The sequence below is a fragment of the Onychostruthus taczanowskii genome, unplaced genomic scaffold (assembly GCF_017590055.1).
Source record: "Onychostruthus taczanowskii isolate IOZ18803 unplaced genomic scaffold, ASM1759005v1 scaffold114, whole genome shotgun sequence".
NCBI lineage: Eukaryota > Metazoa > Chordata > Aves > Passeriformes > Passeridae > Onychostruthus > Onychostruthus taczanowskii.
This window is the reverse complement of record NW_024498074.1, coordinates 1,273,819-1,299,308: the sequence shown is the minus strand read 5'-3', so window position 1 is coordinate 1,299,308 and position 25,490 is coordinate 1,273,819. Positions and strand designations below refer to the sequence as shown.

Genomic DNA, 25,490 nt, shown 5'->3' with positions numbered 1-25,490 from the left:
ACCACACTTCTGCCTGGCACTATTGCTGACATTCTTTTAAATAATTACTCCAGAGATGAAAGAGCAATGTAAAGAAATAGTGCAATGTGCCCATGACTGCTGCAAGATTTGAAAAAAACTTTTTAAAAAACCCCAGTAAATAATTTTGGAGAGAAAAGGCAGATCCTTGGCAGAACCCGGACATACCATTTATACCTATGATGGGTGAACAACTTCAGGTTACTTAGGAAGGAGTATCTAGAATAGCTAAAGTTTTAGATGCTGTTGATACAGGGAAATATCCTGAACCTGCATTAAGCAAGCACTAAGAATAACTGAAAGCACAGCCAAGAAGGTACAGAGTAACATCAGTGAAGCTTTCAATGAATACAGATATTGACAAGAACTTACTCTGCCAAGTTACCTAAACCTGAAACACTTTACAACACCCACACCACCGCACACAGGTCTGGGCACCTATAATCAATAACAGTAGCTGCCAAAGAAACATGAACTGTTGGCAGGAGAATTTTTAAAGTTCTAAAAGCAGCTCAAGTCTCTTTTGTTTCTTCTGGTCTGGTATTCATAATTTCTTCTTAAGTTCTAGCAAGCTGTGTCTCACTGAAAGGCCCAGACTGCACAGAGGTCCCAGGGCTCCACAGCCACGGTACAGAACTCGCAGAGGTTTGAAACCCTGCTGGAAGCCACACACAAAAAACAACTGAAGGAATCACCATCCCCCACATCTGCTCCTGCCAGGACATCACACATCTCCGCTGCAACGCTGTGCACATCCAGCAGCACCTACTGCAGCAGGGGATTCCCAGGGATGTGTCCAAGGCTCCAGATGACTCCTGTGGCACCGGGTCTGACACACAGCTGGCTGGTTTGCTGCAAGATCCACACAGCTGGGACAACACAGGCCACACCACAATGCCCCTCTTACCCCAAGGCAGACACCTGCAGCCACCATTTGAAGACACCACCAGGTGGCTGAGTGTGGGGAGCCTGGAAGTCAGAAGGAAGCTGCTGCAGAACTGGGCTCGCTTTTATTCAGTCCCTGCACAGAGAACAGGCCTGCAGCGGCGCAGAGGGGTTACCACGGAGGCTACACAAACAAAGTGACTTGATCACATCTACAGCACTCACGAGCTGTACAACACTCAGCAGAACTGTTGGTAACAACATGACCTGGATCAGAACCCCATCCCGAGATCCCAGGTGACAGCTCACGGAGATTCTTCCACAGGAGCCACATGCCTGAAACAGCTCCAGGCAACACTGCCCAACATCTCCTCTTCTCACACAGCCCGTCCATGTAACTTTGAGTGTTACCTCAATTCTTGCATTCCTTCTGGGAATTGCAGTGTAAGGCTGAGAGAAGCAAAAGGCCTGGCTTCATCCCCCAAATTGTCAGTGTGAATAAACGTAAGGTGACCAAAGGCACCGAGTACAGCTCACCAGCAACTGGACAATATTCATGACATTTCCTTCTCACATTTGAGAGCACCACAAAGCACCTTTCTCCCGAGCTTCTGTAACACTTGATAATAACAAAGGGGATTACAGCATAAGCTGGTTAACACACACTTGAATCAAAAACTTCAATTCCGAAGCTTCCTGTCCACAGGAGATGTTTTTTCCACCGTCACCATCCAGTTCAGGCATTCCAGAACCAGGACCTGTTTTCCACATGTGAAGTGCTTAAGTGCCCCAGTGCTGGCTATTGAATTCTCTCTTTCATTATAAGTTTGCAATGTAGGGTTTGTTTCTATCAGATCAAGCACTGGAATTCTTTCCCAGGTCAAGTTTCTTTTCCAGTCATCTCAGGTCTTAGGGCACTACTATTTTCCACAAAAATTCAGGCATTAACTAGTGTGTGTAGCAGGTTTACTTGTGAGAACGCTTTTAATAGGATACACACCACGGGTGAGAGGCACCAAGAGCTTCCACAGTGGTTCCCTATTCCCCAAAGTGAGAGGAACCCAACACCTGTTAGCTCATTTCACACCCCTTGCCCTCTGTGCACGCCAAGGGACACACGTGCTGCTGCTGGCCCTCCATTCCCACCGGACAAAAATAAGCACAGAAGGTCTAACAGACAAGCAGCCACAGTCCATCAGGTGCAGGTTTCTTCTCCTGGTGCCCCTTCCATCAGTGCCAGCCTGAAATACACTCTCAGCTCCACGGGAAATATCCCAAGTCACAGCATCCCACAGACCTTCCCAGCGACGATCGAAGGCTTCCAGCTCCAGCCTCGGCTGCTCCCTTGCCTCAACCTCCCAGACATGTCAACATACCTGGTGACACCTGCTTAGCCAGATGACCAGCAGTCGATGTTGGTGGGTCCAAAGATGACACATGATGATCTTCACCATCTTGCTGCTCTCTCTCAAGAGGTGACCCGAGTCAGGTAATTACTGAGTGAAGAGCTGCTTTCAGCCTCCAAAACAGGAGAAAGCCTCTGGGTGACTCTACTCAGCCACAACTCACACACACTTCTTACACATCAGACCTATGCCAGAGCAAGGAAAACCAAGCAGAAAAAACCCAACCTTGGAGCTGGAACTGTTGTCAGCACAGTAGAACACAACTTCAGTAGGAAGTGTGATTCTTCAAGAAAGTCAGTTTTATTTCCTTTAAAGATCCCATGTTTGTAAGGTCACCATATCATTGTAACTGAACAAGTCAGAACTCAGTGGCCAGAGCCCTGGCAAACAGTGCTAGCACACTCCCCATTTGGCCCGAGACACGTTACAATAAGGAAACAAAACTTGTGCTTGAACAAGATCCCAGAGTCCCTCCTGCAAACGCTGGAACTGCACTCAAGGTATTAAACCTCTGTTCCCCTTCCAAGCAATCCCCTGCTTTTGGATGCCCTGAGTAAGGGACACAGGTGGTTTACTGCTCAGTTACATGTTTCACAATCACAGGGAACAAACCAGAAAGAACACAACAGTGTTAAGTGCAAGCAGAAATCAAAACAGCAGGGAAGGACATTTGTCAAGTTTGCCCCAGAAAGCCCTCAGCTAGAAATTAAATGTCCAAGTCAACAGCTTTCTCCTTTTCTTAGCTGCCATGCAACTCCTCTTTTCAAGACATTACCAAGAACAGTTCAGTGGGGAACACAAACCAGCTTTGAGAAGATCAATATTAACATTTAAATATTTATTGTACCTGATTTGTTTACCAAGTGTAATTCACAGTTAACACATAATTAACAATGCCTTTCTTGAAACTCTTGTTTAAGTGCCAGTTAAAACTCCACAGGAAAAAAAGGCTATAGCAAAGTGCACAATTTTTTCCCAGTGCCACAGCTATCATTATACAACCAGCTCAACATGTCTCAAACAGCCTGTTTTTTCAGTCATGACTGAATTCCAGGGGATTTTTGCTCCCCTTAATAGAAGCAACTTGTCTTTTTTTTTTTTTTTTTAGTGTGTCAAGAATTAGAGCTTGGATTCCAAGTAAGAAAAATAAAGAACGTGATAAAACACAGTAAAGACATTTGTTACAATCTAAAGCTATGTTATAACCATCCAAAAAAGCCAGCAACAATCAAATGCACTTTCAAGATCACAGGTGAGGAAAGCAACAGAATAACCCCTGGACACAAGGGTATGAATACTTGGCAGGAGACAAGTACCTGATGGTCCCCATCTTAACTGGAGTGTAAGCTATTTTCTGTTTGCTTGGCATGTGAATTCAGGCTTACCTCAAAGTGAGTCAAAACAACCTCTGGAAAGAAGATGCCAGGGAAACCTTTCCCAATAGCACCTGCAGAGCAAACCCTTCTTCACTGAAATGCCTTTCACTGAACTACTGACCATGAACAAGGTGACAGAAAGCAAACTTGTGCTGAGAGAGTGAAACACAAGCACAGACTAAGCACACAGTCCTACAGCAAGCAGAATGAACCCAGGTCCAGGGACAGGAGCAGCCACGGGCACAGGGATTTCCACTGAAGGTTTTTTAGAAGACAAGAGCATTCCCCTGCCCACCCTTCACCATGTGGAGCACCACAGCCCCAGTGAGCGCTTTGCAGCCCTACCAGAGTGTCTCCAAGAATGCAGGACCCAAGTGAAAGAAAACACAGATACTACCTTAGGTTGACCCCAGCTGATTTATTTTAAGGCACGTTACCTGAGCTTTTGAAGTTCCATAAAAACAGTCTGTACATGTCATACTAAGGCACCTTTATCACACAGGAACTCACAACAAAACCCAAGGGGCTCCAGAAGTGACTGATCCTCCTTTTACCATTCAACTACCCACACAGGCTTTCCTTTGTCAAAGGTACCAAAATAAATACTAAAGTGCTGATCAACCAAATGTTAAAACTGTTCCTTAAGTTGCTGGCTGATGCAGTTTCCCACTCACAATGCCCACACAACATGTTATTTTTACTTCCATTCAAGGTAAACATAGACAAAGCTGAATTGAAAAGCAATAATGAATGCCCACCCATGTGTAGACAATGTAAAATGTTGGCGTGTGACTCAACTTGTACCAAAACTGTGCATTAAATACATAGAACCTTACTGTCTTCACTCAGCTGGACAACTGAACTAGAGAAACAGTGTGAGTCAGAAGCAGACTACAGGGAAGTAGCAAAATTTGGCCTTAGCAAGCAATTTCCCTTCAGCAAAAGCACTTGTGGTTCTGCCCAGATGATGCCCACTGCACTGGCCCAGTAGAACCACACCACACACAGTCTGTCCCAAGGCTCCACAGGCACCAGGAGCTGGATGCACAAGTGGATTTAACTGGAGGTGAAGAACACACCAACACATCCCTTCAGGATGGCACATCCCTGTTAGGAGGCAGCCGAGCCCTTGGGCATTCTTTGGTCACTGAACTGCTGTGCATACTCCAGCAGATACACACACCTACAGGTATGTATGCATACAGCTACGAGGTAATCATGTCACAGATGGAACTTGCCTTGCTGAGAAATGAAAGGAACAGAACCAAAGGGATCTTCAGGAGGACTTGTCTGTGGAGCAGCATGTGGCTCCACACTCTTATCTGAAGATGCTCTCCTGTCCACCAGCCTGTCTGCAAAAAACAAAATGAAACAGAACTAAAAATAAAGTAAAATAAAATAAAAAGGGAAGGGCTTAGACCTATGCAAAGCTACACGCTGTACAGGGTGAGGGAGGAGTATCTTGTATGCTGGTAAGAAGCACAGCTCTTGCCTGCACAGCTGATCTGGGCAGCCCCTTCCCACTGCAAAGAAGGAGCCTGGCAGAGTGCCTGGGAGGCTCTGCCCCCACACCTGTCCCTGCTGGAGCACCAGGGTGATCCCAGGCCTTTGTGCAAGGCTATGAAAGCTGGGCTGGGGATTCTTTCCCAGCGAGGAAGCAGACTCGTTTTCTTGGCTCTCAGTTTTGCACAGATGATTAAGTGGTTACAGGAGCTGTTTAAGAAATCTACTTCTTCACAATGCTGTCAGAAAGGCAGCATCAGATGTTGCTTCTGGCCCATCACTAACCGATGATCACAGCAACACCAACAACAGAGGAACGACAAGAGCCAGGAGCTCCAATCTGTCACTCTGTGTCACAGCCCTCCACAAAGGTGCTTGGTTCAGAAATCCATCCAATTGCACATTACCCTTCACTGCAACCAGCACCATTCTACTAGGAAAACCCTCACCAATTTCAAGCCATGTTCTGGCCTGGAACTAGATCCTCTTTCATGAGAGAAGCCATTAATCACCCCAGCAGTACCCATCACTGCACACACTGACACTAAGCCCCTCAACACATGAAATCCAATGGAAATGCCAGCCTGACAAATTGTGGCAGCATCTTCATCCCCTAACAAAGGCTTTGTCTATTTACTTACATGTTACTGTCATAAACATGTAGGCTCTAAAAACATATGCCAGATTTAAAAACACCTTTAATTTATGTATAAACCATCAGCTCAACAGTGCAAGCTAGGCTTCTGAGAAGAGAAAGAAAGGATTCGTGTTTTGAACACTAGTCAGCACCAACAACTTACACACCACTGTATGTGAGTTATAAAGTACAGAACAGCAGTTGGCTTCAGTAACAGAAAAACAGAACCACTGATCAAATCTGCATCTGCAATTCTCTTTTCTCTAAACGGCAAAAAGTTTACTTAGTACTCAACAGCCTCTCTCCCTATCTCTGTAGGAGATAACCTACACCTAAAGAGAACTCAGCCTTCAACATTAATGCATAGCTAAGGAAACTCCACTAAGTCCCACACAGTTAAAGACAATTTTATAGGTACAAGACTTAGTTTTACAATCAATCTCCTGATCTCTCATTATTCCAGCCAAACCTGACAAAGTACCAGCAGACAACATGAAGTATAATGACTCCTGCTTTGACTGCAGTCAAGGCATTAACGCTGCCAAGAATGCTGATACGATCTCTGGCACAAGACCCTCGGTATCAAAAAGCCAGGTCCCTGAAGGCTGTGGCGTGTGTACCTACGTGCCCAGCCTGACACAAGCCACCATGCTCCCGCTCCTGAGGGACAGCAAGCCCCGGGAGCTCCGAGCAGCTCCAAGGCAGCCCATCCGTGCAGACAAGGCTGCCATCTAGTGTGCTGCCCGCAGGGGAGTGAGTGACTCGGGTTATTTCTGCCCTGTCTCCATGTGAGCGACTGAAATCCCCAATGCCGAGCAGAGCTGTGCCCTTGGGCTTGGTCTGCACTGCAGATACAGCACACCAAGGGTGTTACCACAGCCAGCTCTCCTGAGCACTGAACTGCCTTGAGGAGCTGAGCCCAAAAGGGACCTTGGTTGTCATCTTCTTTGGCCCGCTCCAGACTCACCAGTGTGTTATTCCAGAGGACTAAGGGCCACACGTGGAAGGAGCGTGCTTACAGATATTCAGTTCTGCTGCTGAATCCAATCCTTAACTTGGACTTGGAAGGAATGCTAGATTTCAGCTAGTACATAAGCCATTTTCCCCAGCTCCCAGAGAGACATTTGACTGTAAAATGTATGCAGGCTACATTCCCAAGTCAAAAACAGGAATCTGATTTGAACCACACAGGATACAAGGGAAAACTAACAACCAGAGTTTCACAAACAAACCCACCCAGTCTCTTTCCTAAAGGATTAACAGGTAATGTGCACATCCAATAGGAAAAATACTCAACTGGAGGCAAAGGTATTTTTTTCAGTTACTCGAAAATCAACTTTACTGTACTTTTAATTGCAAGAAACTTGCTGATAGACAGCCAAGCATATACAATCTGTTTTTTAACACTGTCATGTCTTCCAAGTCCCACTAATAAATCTGATCTCAACAAAACCAGTTATAGGAACAGCAACTAACAAGCATGTGTTCATCAATTAAGAACAGAAGGTAATTCCAAGTAAAAACCATGGAGATAGCTGACTTCACGAGGAAAAAGTTTATTCAACTATTGCCATATCAGTACAATAAACCAGCCCTTACATGTAGCCACTCAAAAAGGACAGTACAAAACATTAACATAATGTAATAGATCAATTTTCTTTCAGGCATTTTCAAAGGACATATCAGACCCACACAATCTTCTGCTCTGGTGTGCAATAAAAAAGCTGGAAAGGAATAAAGCAAGCAGCCAAAATTCTCTTCCCATCTGACAAGATACCTCTGCTGCTGAGAGCCTCTTGGCAGTGAAGGTGGCACAAGCAGTGTAGAAGAGCTAAGATACTACCATTTTTGCAGTAATCGAGCCAGTAACTACCAGTTTCAGACGGTGAGCTCCTATTGCACGTGTTCTCAAAAAGGAAAAGGAAAGGAAGACAGGCCCAACCGTGCCCTCAAATGCTCAGAAAGAAGGTTCTGTACACAGCCTGCACGGTCCTTGGACAAGCAGGGGTTGGAACTGCTGAGCAACCACAGAGCCCTCATTTACTGGGAAGCAAAGTAAGCCTTCAAGCGTCCCTTACTTGATCTTAGCAGGTCAAACTCTCTGTCCAGCAGCTCCTCCTCTGTCAACTTGGAAAAATTGTCCTCTCCAAAGGGGTTCCAACCTGACATGTCAGGTGGGTTACTGATGTTCTGCTTGGGGTAACTGGGAATTGCTTCAGCATCAGGAATGCCTGACCTGTGGAGTCAGTTCAAGGAAGCAAATAAAGAGAAACATGACAGGATTGGTTATCAGGGTCAAAATCTGAGACATGCTTCATGGTGCCAAGTCCTACACACAAGCAGCACACATGCAATTAAGAGCTCATCCCAAAAAAGCTGAAGGCTGATCTAAAGGAAGCCTAATAGGGACCTACACAAATATATAACCTGGTTTCTAACAGCAGTGAAACTGGACAGATCTGTAGGTTTTTATTTCTAAATCAGAAAGGAAGGGGATTTTATTACATACACTGTTGTTCACAAGAATTAATGCAAAAGTCATCATTTCTTACCATTTATTATGCAAAGGCAGGTCTGAGGGCCACTGTTCAGGGACTGTATCTCTTCTGAGGTGTATTTCGTGTTACATACTCAGGTCACACCTCGGAGCACAGGAGTTAGCAGCCCCAGCACATCAAGGCCAACCACAAGGCTGCTCTCAACAGGGTGTCTGAAACCCCTTTCAGATGCACATAACCTCATTCAACACAGACTACTGACCACCCCGAGCAAACTGGTTAGCAGTCAGTTCCTGGAGTAAGCCCGTGAACAAGAAATACTGGAAGAAATACTTCAAAAAAACTGTACCAGGCTCATCTGTTAACAAACTGTCTCACTTTGCTCCCAAAATATCCTTTACCACTGAACACCCACTGTCCAACTGCTCTAAGTCATCTCTTACTACCCAAGCAAGTAACTTTGAAGCAAGGGTTTGGCAGTGCTCACCACGACTAGCGATGTAAGCCACGAGTGTGGCTCTCACCTGCTGGTAGGGTAGGGAGGATCTGCTGCCGTTCCGCCACGCACTGGGAGCGACCTGGGGTAGGAGATTAAGGCTGGTGCAAAGTCTTGCGGAGAAGTGATGTACTCAGGGGACTGCACGTGCTGTGCCCGCTGCTGAGCCAGCAGCTGCTGCTGCAGGAGAGCCTGCTGGTACTGCTGCACCTGGGGACATCAGGGCTGTGTTACCAGAGCGGGCTGGCCGAGACGCTTGGGCCAGCTCCTGCTCTCGCAGCCACACACAGGCACCTCCACCACCCTCCGGAACACACGGGCACAGAGGAAGCACTCCAGCAGGGCAGACACTGCTCCTCCTGTCCAGCCTATTACCGCCTGGATTTCTGTAATTACTGCAACCCAAATATATGCCACTGCAGCACTGCTAACTGCGTGCTCATCATACTCTACTCTTACATCTTAATACAAGATTTTAGGACAACTTATCCTGGTCTTTACAAAACAGGCTGTGGCAGGTAGCCCTTCTGCTTTTCAGTAAGAATTGGATTTCACAATCTTCACTCACTATGTTGTGTAACATGTATTTGCTGCTGTGGCTAGTACAGGAAACATGAACCAAGTACATTTCACATGGGCACAGACACACTTTATGAAACTTGGGATAGATCCCATCCTATTATTAATACAGACAAGCTAGTCTGGATTAACTTCCCACCAACTAAATATTATTTTAGGTGCCAAACTGCATGCTATTTACCACATCCACAGCCCAGTGCAACCAGCCAGGCACTTTTCTCACTGTAACTACACAAGAGCAGATTCACAAGCACAGGCCATGTATTAAGACTGTACTACCTCTGTGACTTACCATGGCAGGATACTGTGACTGGGCAGGCTGCTGCTGGTACACAGACTGCAGCAAAAGCTGCTGCTGGACCATCTGCTGGTGCACTGCTTGGTGATACTGCAAAGGCAAAAAATAGCTTTAAAAGGTAGTGACACCCCCTCAGAAACAAGCAGGTATTTGAATTAATGCTTCTTCTGACTATAACATCTACGACTCCACAGCGTTTTTTAATTAAGATATATCATCAAGAAGCAGCTTGCAATTCAGTCACTGCACAAAGAAAAAAAACACCAAACATTTATCCCAAGCTCCTTTACACGTGGCTGAAGCCTTGAAGTCCCACAGTGGTGATGCAAAGCAAGATGGAATCAAGATGGAATTCAGGGTCAAGCTGCAAGAACACAGCACAAGGCAAGCAACTTTCTAGGGCAGACACTACAGGGCCAATGAAGGAACAAAGCAAAAGCAAGAAGGGACAGGAGTTCTTTTTGCTGGAAAAGTACAGGCAGCAACAGCAGAAGTGTTGAATGATTCCAAGGGTTATGAACACACACAATGAGTCTCCAACACCTGTCCAACAGTTCTGACTGTACCTGCTGGATATAAGCATCCTGCATGGCGGGCTGGTGCTGCAAGTGGTGCAGCTGCTGCAGTCTCCAGTCTCCCTGCTGCAGCTGCTGGAGGACCCTGTGCTGCTGTGGGGTGGTCCCTTGGGACTGTGAGATGTCTTGTCCATTCCCTGGTCGACTGGTTCCTGTGACAGACAACACCACTGACATCCAGACCCCCCAGCTCCAGCCAGAGCTCTCCCTGGCCATTTTCCACCTCAAGCTGACGCTGCCTTTCAACTTCTCTTCCCCGTCTGACAATTAGGACACGTGACAGATACCAAGCTGACTTCTTTACAAGTAATTCCACACCTGAAAACGAACCATTTCCAGGTGCAAGATGCTGGAAGCTTCCCCTGGTCTCATGACAGCAAGCTGGCTTCCAGACTTCTGCTTTACCAACAGCTAAGTTACACACTGCAGGACCTCAAGCCCTTATCTCAAAGCATGCAGCTGTGTATGCATTCAACACAGAGGGTTTTGGGTTTTTTTTCCCCTAAGGAAACTATTAGCTCATCCATCAAATTCCCTTAAACAGAACACCTGATTAATTTTGCCACTCCATTGCTTTTGCACTTTCAAGAGACAGGTACTACCATAAATTTCTCTCTGCCACAATGTGTTTTACATCTGAATGATCTGTTCCTTGTCACAACAGAAAAAGCTTTTCAAGCTGGGTGTTACATGGATCCCACCTAATAAAAAGTACTTATACCTGGGACACAAACATTCTCAGTGGCCTTTTGAGACTCTTCCAGTACCATCCCTGAAACTACTCTTCCTTTTCTGCAGCAGCCACAGAACAGCATGAAACGCAATTACAAAGTGCTCTAGGTAAAAATGTCAACTACTTAAGTGAATATTTATCAGAGCTATGACTCTTTCTGAATGAGAAAAAGAACTACGATTTTTCAAAAACCCATTTTACTTGAATGTCTCCCCTAATTCCTCCTGCACCCCCAGTGCCATGTGGAATGAATCTGTCAGTCATGAGAGAAGTGACATATTCCCAGCCTACAAATACCACCAAACTATTGGTGCTGTCTCATGACTGCTTGAGGCACAGGAGAATATCTTTCTTACTACAAAAAACCACAGTTTGATACAGAAGGGCTCTGTACTATTTGTGAATTATTCACAAGTCAAAACAAGTGTGAACTTCTGGGTGCAGTGGGCAAGTTCATTCAAAAACCAGTGTTAAGCACAAGGGAAAAACACTTGCACTTCTCAATCTGAGTTTAGTTTTTGTGGCAGCTCAAATTTACAACTCACACATTTAGAATCCTTCAGAACTGAAGATTTGGTTTTCCCTGTGTAAAATAGTAAGACTGATAAAACTGAGCTGTAAATGTCATCTCTAGTGGAGCAAGAAGAAGAGAGGCACAGTCGCTTCTTTATTTTGCTCCATCCTTACACTTGGAGTTACCTTTTTGGCCACGATTTGCAAATTCCCCAGGAACTTGTACTTTGACAGGAGTTGCTGAGCTCTGGATTGCCAGCACGCTGGAAGGGGCAGTGCTCGAATTGGCCTTTGGTCTTTGTCGTGGTGCAATTGAGGTTTCTGTTGGTCCAACAGCATCTGTGATCCTGAAAGGACAATTTTTCCCAAATAAGATACTGATGAAAAGACAGCTACTTCTATTTCAAATTTGATGCAGTACATCTCTTAACAGCTGAGTTATGTCTTAATCATGTGCTACTCTACTTCAGCACTGCATGTAAGTATCCTAAAAATTTGCTCCCTAAAACTCCAGTCCTGTGCTTGGGTCCACAACCCCACAATTAGGACCACTACTGCTGTTCATACGTACAAGAAATATGAGAAAGGAAAACATTGCATTAGTTCAATTATTTCTACTTCTACAAATTTCTTATGTCTTTGTTTCTCTTCCTTTGAAAATGGAGCTGATAATTATAATTGAGTGTAAAAATAACAGAGCCACATGCTGGTAGATTCAAACCCAAATAACTTCCACTAACAAGGAATGAAAGGGCAAAGGATTTATCCAGCATCAGCCTTAAGTTCATACACACTAGATGATAGCAGAAATCAGAGGCATGGAGAGGAATTTCCAAGGTTTTGAATGAAGACAAAAAAGTGAACATTCTTGCATAAAAATTTCCATTTGTCAAAAACTAATAAAACCCATTTACTTTCAAAATATCCACTTCTCACCCTGAATTCTCAATATAATGAAAAAAGGAAAGAAGTGGAATCCAAACAGACTTGAAGCTCCTAGAAACACAGTTTATCTAAAGACTTCTACTGAGGTAATATCTCATTTCTGAACAAGTGTATGAAAACAGATTTTAAACAAACATGTGGCCTTATCAGCATCAGATAAAGAAAGAGGTAAGTCACATCCTCTGCTCACCTTGCTTTTATTTGGCTTTTCCTAGCAGCTGCCTCACTAGCCGTCATGGGTTCAGGAAGACTTGAGGGGACAGGAGAACTCTTGGGAAAAACAGATTTGAATAAATTAAAAAAGCAAAATCCTGAAAGTAAAATTAATTACACACTGAAGAGGAATCCTTGGATTCAAGGCCTCCTCACAAGGCTTCATGCAGAACTCTCAGCTGCAGCTGGAAAAGGGTTTACCTTCACAGCACCTCTACACCCTCCCCTCTGTGTATGGCAGAAGTAAAGCAGGACCTGACTGGCCTGACTCTTCTGCCAGCTGCTTGGCTTCAGGCACACTGCCAGCCATCAACAATAAGGTACAACACGGTCTTCCTGTGACTGCACAGAGACTCACTTCGGCCTCCAGCCCTAAAGTGAAGCCCAGTCTTGGAAGAAGCTGTTTTTAGCACAATCTGCTCTTCCACCACAACACAAATTCCAGAAAACCATGCAGCACCAAAGCTTTGATGGGCTTTTACCTTACCCCCACCTTCACCACGTTCCTGAATGAATCCCACATCACCTAGACTCTGTTTTATTAGGAATATGGCAGTTTGGGGCAAAGGAGGAAATCAATCTCTCATGACAAATACACATAATAAATGCAAATCTAAATCTCGTCAAAAAGAACAGAGACAGTTAATTATCAAGTATTTCAAGACTTCCTGGTTTATTTTAATCTGTTTCCAAAAGGCAACACTCCAATTTACTGAGGACTTCCTTCTACAATGATAAAGGAAAAAAAGAAGTCAAAGGGATCTCAGAAAATTCACTGGTCTGCCTCTGAAGACAGAGATTACCACAACCGATATCTGTTGCAAACTCAATTTAGGGATGGATTTTTCCTGATGCTTGTCTTGAGATCCACTTTTAAATACTCAACATGAGCTAAATGCCCCCAAATTCCACTGCACTACGTAATTATATCCGTGAAGCAAGTGATCTTGCAGACCAAGCTCAGACCCCCACGGAAAGCAAGGGTCAGGGAAGGAACACAGGCTGACTCAAGTACTGCTCTGATTGCTTTCCAACTCACTGGAGTCCTCCCAATGGACTAACACAATTGCTAAGGATGCCTGAGCAAAGGGTTTATTTAAGAGCAAACATACCTGCTCCTGACACTCCATTTACAACATTCAGCCTTCTACTGCCATCAAGGTTACCATCTGAGTATTTCATATTGGTTGTATTAAGAGATTACTACTGGCTAAAATCCTAACCCAGGTGTTGGTATGGTATCAATATAGTCCACACAGGGAGCTATGCCCTCAAAATGAAGAACATATTTGGTTTACAGAGAGCTCATTCTGTGTGTACACAGCATTAGCTTGTTGTGCTCTCTGCTCTGTGTTACATTCAGCAAACAGGCAGTCAGTGACAGAACTGATGTGGTCTCTCAGCTGCTCTCACTGAATTCTCAATACTACCTACACAACACACTGAGAACACACAAGGAAGTCAGGAGTACTTACATTAATATTAGACACTGGACACTCCTTTTTGGCAATTTTAAAGGCAAAGTAAGATACTTGAAAGATATCAGGTCTCTTCTCTTGATCTGGTTCAAGCATGTATCCTGCAAAAATTGGTAAGACTTATCACTGCTAGATCACAAAAAGCCTGTTGAGACAGCATGCTACCAGCAAGGAAAAAATCCAGCAGTGCCACCAAATCAGCTTACCACCATAAGATTCATTTACACTGTTATCTTGGGTTTGGGGGACTTGTTTTAATACTTTTTGTCTAGACAATACTTTATAGGATCAAAAACAATTGCAGAATGTGTATGCTGCTTGATTTGCTGACACTCAGTTGTGCAAAAGGGAGCTAAACTAAGTAGGAATTAGTAACTGCAGAGAGAAAGACAGCAATCAACTCACTGCACTAACATTTTCCAGGATTAATACAAAATTCAGTGTAGCTAAAACAAGATTGACACACCTTACTACAACATGCTAAGGCTTTTCTCTGTAGGTTTCATTGACTGTGAACAATTTTGCATATAAAAAAATACAGTTCCATGAATAAAAGGACCTTTCCTGTCCCTGAGAAGACAAAATTCCCTACGTTCCCTCTCAAACACTGGCTTCCCAAATTAAAAGGTTTGCTGTTTTTCCAAGAAATCAAATATAACACAGTATACATAATCCAGCAATCTTGCCTAGATAACCAGAGAACCTAAATAAACAATACAATACACTTTGTAAAAAACCTAAGCTTCTAAAAATATGTTCTGCTATCAAGTAAATGAACACTATGAAAATTTAACTTCTCACTTCTGGTGAGCAAAGTGAACTACATTTGCACAAATGCTCAGTAGAACAGCCAGCCTAACACATCATTTTACACAAACCCTCCATAGGTTGAAAAATAATGTCAGACAGATCTGAGCATTTTACACCAAGTCATCATTTCATGTCCTGTACAGTTCACTGCAAGTTTAATTTTTAATTTAGTATTCAAAAACTAACAGATTCCAGCCCTCAGCTGCAGCAGCATGGCATGGAAGCAGAACACTCACTGAAGTGACTCCTGCCACTTGATTCTGAAAGGTTAAATCCACGGGGTGGGGCACGTTCAGCTCGTTCCTCCCCAGCCTCTGCCTTGTAAAAGAGCTGAGATGAAGCCACAGGCCCTGAAATACCTTTTATGACAAGTGCAACTTCTTATGACCTCCACTCCAAATGGAAAGAAGGGAAGTTTACATAAGGACATTCTGCCTCACACACATATATTCCATGTCAGTACTGCTCATCTTGGCACAGCCATTCATTGAATTAAAAAAAATCTGCATTCATACCCAGGAGAAAGGATTAAAACCCATACTCTTCTAAGAAAAAATACCACTGTGACAGAGAAAAGTACTTAAGTCCTTTGAAAACTCATCTCATTCTGTCAGTACTGGCAGAAGGAAGTGCTTACTATCATAACTGCCATTTCTCAATTGTCAATGTGCACTCAAAAAAGTGGTTTGGATTTGGTATTACTTATTATGTAACAGCATAAGCTAAGTGGTCAACACATCCATAGCTTAGAGTTGCAAGAGCTCCTATTCAAACCTTCTGAATTTTTCATATGCTGTCCATCTCACTCTTTCAAGTGAGCCTACTCTAAGCTGAAAACAAAGACAATACTGATGATGACTGTAAATATTAGCTCCCACATCTCTGTGCCTGGGTAATGGATGAATCACAAGCCTCAGAACTGCTTCTTGTCCAAAATTTTCCTTCACACACTTAAGTGCTTCCAAACGCTTGCCAGAGCTCAGGTCTGACACTTGGGGTTGCACAAAACTTACAGACTTTATTCCACTATAAACCATGCAACTACTATTAAAATTGTCCCCAGTGAAATTAATCTTGCACATGGATGTTGCTATGCTAAAGCTCACTTCATATTTATCTAAGCACAACTGCCCAACTTGGACAGAAAAGTCTGACGTTCCACAGAAAACACACACTTAAGGGCAAAAAATATAAATAAACAGAAGCACTCTTTGCACTCCCCCTAGTCCTTTGGGATTTGTCAACACCTGAAGAAAAAAACAAATCACCCCTGAGTCCCAGAGAAACCAAAAGGCTCCCCTGAGCCCCAGCAAGGCCCCTGGGGAGCTCAGAGGCACAGCTGAACGTGGCAGGTGTTGAGAGCAGAGGTGCTCAGCAGCAGCTGCTGTGCTCTGCTGGCTTTGTGAGCTGCAAGGGCTGCTGCCCGTGCACTTACTGATCAGGCAGTGCACGCCGTGCGAGTACCGCGAGCCGTCCGGGATGGTGAAGCTCCCGTCGCAAATGGCCACCTGGCTTTCCCCAAAGGGAAGCGAAAAGAAGCAGAGCTTATACAGCAAGCAGCCCAGTGCCTGTAAAAGAAACACAAGCCCTGTGAGGGGAGGAGAGCAGGCCCTAGGCAGCACTGAAAATGCTGCACCCTGGCCACAGCGATGTTCACGCGCCGCAGGAGCTGCGCTCTGAAACGCAGCTGGTGTGACGAGCTGATGGATCAAAGCTGCTCTAACGACACTTCTCTTCCACTGATTCCTCCAGCAGACCTATACAAACCAGAGCACACCAGGAGCTGCATTCTCAGTGTCACATCACTCACAGATAACACCACACTTTGCTCTAAATCTCCTATGTTTTCCCTTGTCTGCATATCAACAAGGGCAGACATCCCCCTTCCTTTTAAACTTAAAAAAAATCAACCATGGGATTAATTTTGTTTACAAAAATGTAACTACCCAAAACACCTCTACTGTTCTGTGTTCTATAGCTGCCCAATGTATTTAATTTTCCAATAATTCATTTTTCAGTCAGTCAATGCTGGTCGTAATTCCCCCTTCCTTAACCAGTCCCATATATCACACTATTCAATTTTTTGCTTACCCAGATATCTGCCTTGGTAGTAATGGGCTTTCCTCCATATAGATTGATCATCTCAGGAGCTCTGTATGACAGTGTAGTGTACCTAGCCACAAAACAGAGAGGACATAGCTAAAAACCTCGCTCAGAAGTGAGAGGGTGTTTTCCTGATCCACCATGCACACACCAACCACACAAGTTTCAGACATGTGCCTGGAATTGTCTCTCATGATCCACATCATTAGTGCATTTGCAGCATCACAACTAGTACCTGGAGCAGCAGTATCAGCTACCATACACAAGAATAAGCATTAAGACAGGCAAAATTTGCCTTCAGTGTTATTGCCCCAAAACACAGACTGTTACTGGAGTGACTGTGCACATGCAGCCTGTCATCTCAGGGGGTGACTGCTCAGTCCTGCAAGGGCTCTCCCTTCTCACAGTGAAATGTGCAGAACACAGACTTCAAAACACTAACACCCCAAAACAACTGCTCAGCTGGTAGATCAAATACTTCAGAGGTGGAAAAAGCCTCTATCACTTCCTGACTTGAAAACAAGCAGCCTCTATTTACCCCTCTGCAGTAGCTAGCCCAAAAAGGCAAAACAACAATAACAGATGTTTTCAAGAGTGTGTCTAAGAAAAGATGAAATATTTTTCTCATCAGTCTCAGGAGAACAGACACGGACCATACTCTGCAAATGAGACTACATAAATCCATTGCAGTGCTTCTGTACATTAGTTCTTGGTATCTTAGCAAGTATTTGCTTAGCAGTAATAAAAAAGAGCCCAAATAAAAAATACCCAACTCCTAAAATGGCCAGGAGCCAGACATATATTTTTGAACAATTCACTGTCACAACAGCATGCTTTTTGCCAACAGTTTTATTTTTAAGAATTGCAGTTTTGAAAACCAATCTGTGAACAAATGAAGGAAATCTTATCAAATACTTGCAGTATTTTACTATATTTACACCATAATTAATGGCTGATCTTGCATTTATTTCAAGTCATTAGTGATACATGCAGACCACACTGTAATACATCAAGTGTCCTGGCAGCACAGCCACTGCTTAAGATTGCTCACCTAAAAGTGAACTTACTTTTTAATTTCTTCTTCAACCATATTAACACCATCTTTTTGAGGGTTCAGGTATTTGTTAGTGGCACTGCCAAAATCACAGAGAACGTAGTTCCCGTTATCATTTAACAATAGATTCTCCACCTTCAAAGAAAACCAACACACAAAAAGCAGGTTAACATAAAAGCATGAATTTCCAGGTTAAGCATTACTCCATGATCTCCCACACAAACAGGAAGTTTTCCCAAAAATCAACTGCTAAACTTTGTTCTAGCAATAAATGACATCCTATGCTTAATGTCTGTTTATAGCTGCACCAACAGCAAGCTCCCAACTAGAAACCTGTCTTACAGAAACCTCTCCCACATCCTCATTCCTTTTCAAGCAGATCCCTGATTTTAGCCTGGATTTTCTTACAGCGAAGGTCATACCTTGAGATCCCGGTGAACTATAGGTGTTTTGCACTGATGCAACCGGGCAACAGCTTCACAGGTGTCACAAAAGATCCTCATGACTTCTGGCTCGGTGAAGCCTGTCTGCAGGCGCTGGTTCATCTGGTTCACCACTTGCCCAGCTAAAGAAACAAGAGAAGTCTCTTTCAAGCAATTCCTATCAGGTGCAGAAGTAAAGAGTTCCATGCACTAAGTCCATGATATGATGCAAGGACGTTTTCCACAGTTACTGGATTTGAACAAAACAAACCTGGTTTTCCAACCGCACACTGTTCTATCACCCTACAGAGAAAAATTACTGGCTCAAATGGAAACAGTCCAGTCCCTGAGGATGAAACATGTTTGAAACCAAATGCTGCAAACACAAAAGAATCCATCACACCAATGTCACCTCAAAACTGTCTCTTGCATTAGGATCCATAACCCAAACTCTGTCAACTGAGTTCATTAATTCATTCTCTGAACACCCTCTCTGTCTTCCTGGGAGACAAAGGAGGAAGAAAGGGGAGGCAGGGAAGGAGGGAAACAAAGCACTGAACTCATCCTCCAAGCAAGAAGACTTCCCTTTCCCTTTTCATAGGTTTCTTTTAAGATTGGGAATCAATACTTCCCTGTTCCTTGCAGTAACCGTACCAGACACCACTAAGCCCTTCCTACCACAATGCTCACTGCACACAGAGATGAAGAAGGATTCTTGCAGAGACACAGCAGAGCCTTGGTGGGCATTCTGTCAAACACGGGTGCTTACAACACAGGAAGCCTACCACTGTCAATCTGTCTGCCAGCTGACATCCACGGGGCTATTTACCAGCACCATTAGGGAAACAGTACTACCAGCAATGAGTCAGAACTGAGCTCCCACAGAGGCACAGAAATTCACCCATGCAAGAAGGTAAAGGGCCAAAAATGTGGCCGTTAGTTTTCAAGCTGTCTTTCATCCATTCCCCAAGATCTACATTGTCTTTGGCTCCTTATGGTACAGATTACACTGTAATGCTCACTGCTTCTCCTGCAAGTATCACCCACATATGCCTGCCTCAGCTCCACCTGAGGTCGGGCAGTACAGACCATGAGATGGCTTCTTTCTGGGCTCAAAGTATTGCCTTTGTGCTTGCACTTTGTCCAGAGTACCACCAATTAATCACCAATCACGAGGGTTAACCACCAGCTCGTACCAGGAGGCCAGCACCCAGTCTCCCTAGATTTTAGGCAAACTTCACAATGAGTTAAACTCATTGGCAAGTTTATCCCCTACATATGTGAACTGAGGGGAACAGAAGCCCAAAACAGACAGTCCCTGACTTAGGTATTGTTTCAAACAAATCTACATTGTCAAGCAGGAACACATGGCTAACATCTTTCTGGACAGCACTATCAACCTGAACTTTACTAGCCCATCTGTACGGAAATCACCTGTCAGGTGAAGCTTCTTCAGTGTTGTAATCTAGAACAAAAATAGCAGAGGGAGCAGAGTGGTGAAAATTTGCTGATCTTTGCTATCCAGTTACATTCCAGGTACCTGTTGCTTAGCACCAGCAGCAGAACAGCACAACTGCACTTCATACGTAGAGAATTAACTTCCCTGTTTGTAACCATATTTCATTACAAAGCTTTGCAAAACTTTCACATTTTGCCCAGTGCCTAGGCGGCAATGCCAGCAGAAAAGTGAAACGAACTATACCTGGATTCCAGCTGTGACACATACGTGTTAACCTCCCATACAGAGGGAACAGTTTTAAGCAAAATCACAGGTGACAGTACAAACATTTTCCTCTGGAAACCTAGGCAATGACTCTTACCTCGACAGTACTCCATGAGGATGAGCACCTCCCACACGTTATCACTTAGTGAGTTGACAGCACAGTCCAAATAACTCACAATGTTCTTGTGCCCAGATAACTCTTTCTGAAAAAGAAAATGGACATTACACTTCAGTACTGAGAAAACAAAGAGCCATTTTCAGTTCCACCTGCAGCACTGGAAGAAAGTCCTCTTCCTTGGGAATCAGACATGCTGACCAAATGGAAAATACACATTTCATTTGAGGTACCAAACACACACTTGAATAATTCCTTCAGAAATTCATCATGCGCCAACCCTAAAGCCAGCATTAGTTTCTGTAAGTACTGGTGGAAAACCAGGAGCACAGCATCAAAAGCAAGAGGTGTCTAGAAACGCTGGAGAGGCACTGGACGTGCGCACACCACAAACTGACACACTCTGCAGTTCCAAGAATGGCCTTCTTACCATGATGGTGATTTCCCTCTTGCAGACGTTGAGGTCTGGCACGTTATTGACACACATCCTCTTCAGCGCGCAGCGCGTCCCGCTGGGCGCGCGCACCAGAAACACCGTGGAGAAGCCACCTGGGGAACACAAGTGCAAAAAGAAGCAGCTGCCTGAGCTTCTTGGTACTCCTCTAGTCACCATCACTGCATCCCAAGGATGAGCAACAAACACCTGGTCGGTCATTGAGTGACTAGAAACACTTCACAAGTTAAATATTTGTCACCCCAACCCATTTCTTTCAAACCAAGTATTCATGACAAAACTATTCAACTCTTACTATTTTCTTCCAAGATGACATGAAAGCATTAGAAAAGCATTTTCACATTCAAATGAATCCATGAAGCACAGAACAACTATACATTGAGACATCAACCCTGAAGTTCTTAGAGTCATTCAAAAACCTGATTCAGGTCAAGGTACATTAATTCCCTAAACCAAAATTCTAATACATAAAAAATAAAAAAATTAGCAAAAGTCTTGAGAGACACTGAAGAAGTGATGTGACTTTTCAGGCTAGCCTCAACAGCCTCCCCTGGAGCCCCAGACAATGCAAGCAACCAGCCCTGGAGAAGTGTTTTTATTTAAACCACACTCAACGTGTACACTAAAATTAAGCATTTTCTCCCACTGGCAACATTGTTATCCTACAGTGGCCTGAACTGGGAACCACACAGTCAAGCCCACTCCCCAGAAGGGTTTTTTGAGGTTATTTTTCTCTCTTCACTGGTAGAGAAGAATCAAGGAGGCAGGAACTACAAGTGAAACAATCTACACAGGAGGTACTGCCCAGCGCTCAGGACAGCAAAGTGAAACCCCACAGGGCTGTTTTAGCTGCCTCCTGTTAGTCCTGCCTGCTGCTCAAGGAGGCCACACTGGCATCACCTCAAGGCTCACAGGCACAGCTTTTCCCACACTCAGAGGAAATCCACCTCACAGCACAGCCCATGCCAATCTCTGCTTTCCTGAAGCGCTGTCTGACCAAAGCCACGGGAACTCTGTACTAGGGCAGGAGCTCGGGTACACCACCACGACACAAATAAGTAAATTAAAACAAGTAACTGCTCCAGTCATCAGGAAGCCAATTGAAATGCACACATTCCATGGTACCCAGCAGCATCTGCAAGCTGTGCTGATTAAGTATAGTGCACCTCAGGTGATGCAAGTCTCATGTGCTTGAGCAAATAAGCACATTATCACTGCCACTCAAATAGCTAATTAAAGAATTTCTCTTGAAGAGTAAGTATTTAGTTTTTCAACTTAATTCTCATTTAGCCAAATGGCGTGCTAGGCTGCCAAAGCAGAATTACCACAAGTTTAATTCAACAGCCTCAGCCTAGTTCACACAGGGCCTTCCTAAAAAATTCACAGGACACCCACTCCTAACAGTTCAAGTTCTTAACACTCAGCTCCAGCTGGCACTGAAATGATCCTAGAGGGCTCCAGCCTGGGGAGCTCTGCCAGAGTGATGTGCAAGACCTTCATTAGCAGAAGAGTTTTTTTACTACCCTCAAAATAAAACTACCTGGTTTTTAAGCATCAATATCTGACCAAAAACAGAAAGCAGTAGTCAGGTAAAGCAAAAGACTCATGATTAGAAGGTAATAATCACTTCTCGACTTTTTAAGCCAACTTATAGCCTTGAAATTCTCTGTCTAGCAGGAGAACAAAAGAGAGCTCCAGATTTCAAGCGTCCCTGACAAGTGCTCCGATGCAGCCGGAGCAGGCAGGCCTGGGCAGAAACCCTCGGTGGGAAGCAGCAACACCCACATGCCGAGCCAAGGGCTGCTCTTGCCATCAGGTGGCGGCACCGGCCCGCAGTTCAACCCTAGGGACTGAAAAAGCAGACCTGCTCCTCTTTGGGCAAGAAGCAGAGCCCTGACCTTTGATTCAAACCCCGAACGGTTTGCCATCAGTGAACACCACCGCCATAGAAATCCTTTCCTCCCAAGGACAGCCACACTGCACTTTGCCCTGGAATGCTTAGTGAAAAGCCTTTCTATAGAATCTATACTTAGATAAACCAATAGATACTTGGCACAATTAAACTCCTTAAAAAGCTCACACATCTTTGTTAACTTTCTTTACTTGAACTGTCTTTGTGCCACCTTAACTAGGTAGACTTCTGGGATCATCTTATCAGCTAACCAGCAATGATTCAGGCTTTTTTTTCTGGACTAGTTATTTTGTTTGTTTTTAATGAAATTCTACATCAGCCACATGTGTTGGGTTTTTTTCCTATGTATATTTAAGGTCAACCTTGAGTAATTTCACAGGCCTCGACATGCCATTTACACTTTATCATGTTACATTCCTGAAACCCGAACCAGGAAACAGTGGAGTTGTCAAAATTCTAAGCACTCTATTTGCTTACTCAGAAGAAAATAAGGCTGAAAAATCTTCCAGCAACTTTACCATCTTTCAGACTGCTGAGAGCCATTTTATGGAGACAGTCTAGGAGAATATTAACAAAGATCCTCTGAATACAGTTACACGTATTATGTATATACAGACAACAACTTTTTTTACATCATACAGATTTTTTTTGAAACATACAAAAGCACCAAGTGAATCCAAGTAGTGAATCCCTTGACTATGTATTCAAATCTCAGACAAACAGTACAGAACCTCTGTACTGCAGAGGATTTTACCTCTACAGTAACACACAGCAACCACTAACGACATATGTAAAAGCTGAAGCAGGAATGGCAGCTACTACACTGTAAATGTTCCTTACAAATCCATTAAAACTTGGCAGTTTTGGAGAGGTGACTGAGTTTTTAGCATCCATTTCCATTCAGACATGTAAATCCTCAAAAGCATGTTCTGAGAAAGCTAAGGATTATACAACAGCATATTTCAGTTACAGTACTTCCATGTGTTTTTTCTGTACATTTCAAAACCTGAAACTAAGGAAGAAATAGATGTGTACACCAACAGATGCTAGTCGTTCTCATGTGCCTAAGGAATGCAGACAGCTAGGTATTGAGGAACTTCCTCAACAACTCAGTATGATCTTGGGTTCAGGAGGACAGGTTTTGAAGACACAAATGAATTTCAGTATAAAGCTGCTGTTAACCACAAGGACAGGTTATTTCTAACTTGAAACCTGCTGCCAAGACAGCCCTCAGCCTCACAAGCCCTTGGTCAGGGAGATGGCCTTGTGTCCTCTCCACAAAGCTAGAGGAACAGGCTCAAGTGCAATTATCCCCCTGTGACCCATCTGCCCACACATACCCTCTTCTTCCCCAATTCTGCAAGATGGCTACCCATCCACATGCTAATTTCCTTCAAAATACCAGGTCTGCCTTTTTGGCAGATACTCCCAGATGCAGGTCTTTTTCCAGATACTCCCCCATCCCATGATTATTTCAGTATATTTACCTTTTCTTCACTCAACAACACTTTCACTGCTAACTTGCTGGGAGAATCACTTGATGCCTGGGCCACTTGTGCATGTCTGCTCCCTGTTAGTTCCAGGGACAGATCTTCAAGGCCAGGCTGACCTGCAGCCAGAGCCAACCCACTCCAGAAGTGACCTAGAACGGCACAGCTTTCCAAGCACTGTAGCTGCAAGCCCAACGCACTGGAGAGAACAATTTTATGGACTAGGAATCCACTCAAAATACAGAATAAGACCAGTTCAAGCATAAACACCTTGAAACAGCTCCTAGCAGTATGTAAATAAAACTGAACTGCAAGTCCATAGCGACAAAGAGCAGTAATTCCTGATTAAATGTTTTAAGCATCTTTCTTCCACAGAGGAAAAAAAACCCACAAAACCAAACAAAAAAAAATCCCACACAAAAAACCCCACCAAAAACAAAACAAAAACCCAAACAAACAAAAAAAAAAAACCCCCAAGAAACACCAAACCAAACAAAAAAATAACCCCAAACATCCCCTCTTCCTCCCCCCAACTCTAACCTCTATAGCTTCTGTGGTACTCCAACACAAAAGAAACCAGTGTCCAAAATCAAAGGACATTAAGAAGAAACTCCAAAAAGAACTAGTCTTTCTTCACAAAAAAAAAAACCCAAAAAAACCAAACACAACCTCAAGAAAAACAGCTCTTCATGTCCCATCCCCGTTTGTATGGAGGACTGGAAAAGGCCCTTCTTCAGCCTGCATCAAACAACATCACGGTGCGCTATGTCACCAGGAATTTGGAGCCAGCTCCCTTCTGCCACAGCTGCAGGCAGACCCATGCCAAGAACTGTTTGCTGCAGCTCAGTTTTGGTCCCATCCTAAGGCCGTGTACAACACACACGGCTCTCTGGCTCTCCAGAGTCCTGCCACGACCCCCACAGAGCCCCCTGTTCCACGCTGCTGCTCCATTTCCCTGGCGGTGCGCTGCCACAACATCCATAACTCTGTGTCCACTGGCATCCTGTTGGGATAGGCTCACTGGTACAAACTCCCAGAGCCACCCTCCTCCCCACAAGGATGGCAGTCCTTCCCCTCAGGGGCACTGCATTCAGTCAGTCAGCACACATGCTGTACTGCAGGCACTTTTAGGAGTGGCAGACTAAATGCATACACAAGAAACACCTGAGTTTTGCCTAGAAAATATTAATTTAATTCTTGAAGATGTGCAGCTTTCCGTCTGTTTTTGACAGCAAAACCTTTAAAAACGCAGAG

The 25,490-nt window shown here is 44.1% G+C and overlaps 1 protein-coding gene across 4 annotated transcripts in view; it reads right to left on the bottom strand.

Moving 5' to 3' along the window:
• Nucleotides 1–25,490, bottom strand: part of BMP2K (BMP2 inducible kinase) — a 50,603-nt gene that overhangs the window by 9,559 nt on the left and 15,554 nt on the right. For all 4 annotated transcript variants that reach the window (XM_041426956.1, XM_041426963.1, XM_041426971.1 and 1 more), the window contains exons 2-15: nt 20,811–20,929; nt 20,363–20,468; nt 18,543–18,685; nt 18,134–18,255; nt 17,055–17,136; nt 16,399–16,531; nt 14,151–14,254; nt 12,653–12,732; nt 11,704–11,864; nt 10,263–10,423; nt 9,691–9,786; nt 8,848–9,029; nt 7,904–8,061; nt 4,924–5,037 (exon numbers count right to left, since the gene is read on the bottom strand). In XM_041426956.1, the coding sequence (XP_041282890.1) occupies nt 4,924–5,037; nt 7,904–8,061; nt 8,848–9,029; nt 9,691–9,786; nt 10,263–10,423; nt 11,704–11,864; nt 12,653–12,732; nt 14,151–14,254; nt 16,399–16,531; nt 17,055–17,136; nt 18,134–18,255; nt 18,543–18,685; nt 20,363–20,468; nt 20,811–20,929 (1,761 nt within the window). The remainder of the gene's footprint in view (nt 1–4,923; nt 5,038–7,903; nt 8,062–8,847; nt 9,030–9,690; nt 9,787–10,262; nt 10,424–11,703; nt 11,865–12,652; nt 12,733–14,150; nt 14,255–16,398; nt 16,532–17,054; nt 17,137–18,133; nt 18,256–18,542; nt 18,686–20,362; nt 20,469–20,810; nt 20,930–25,490) is intronic.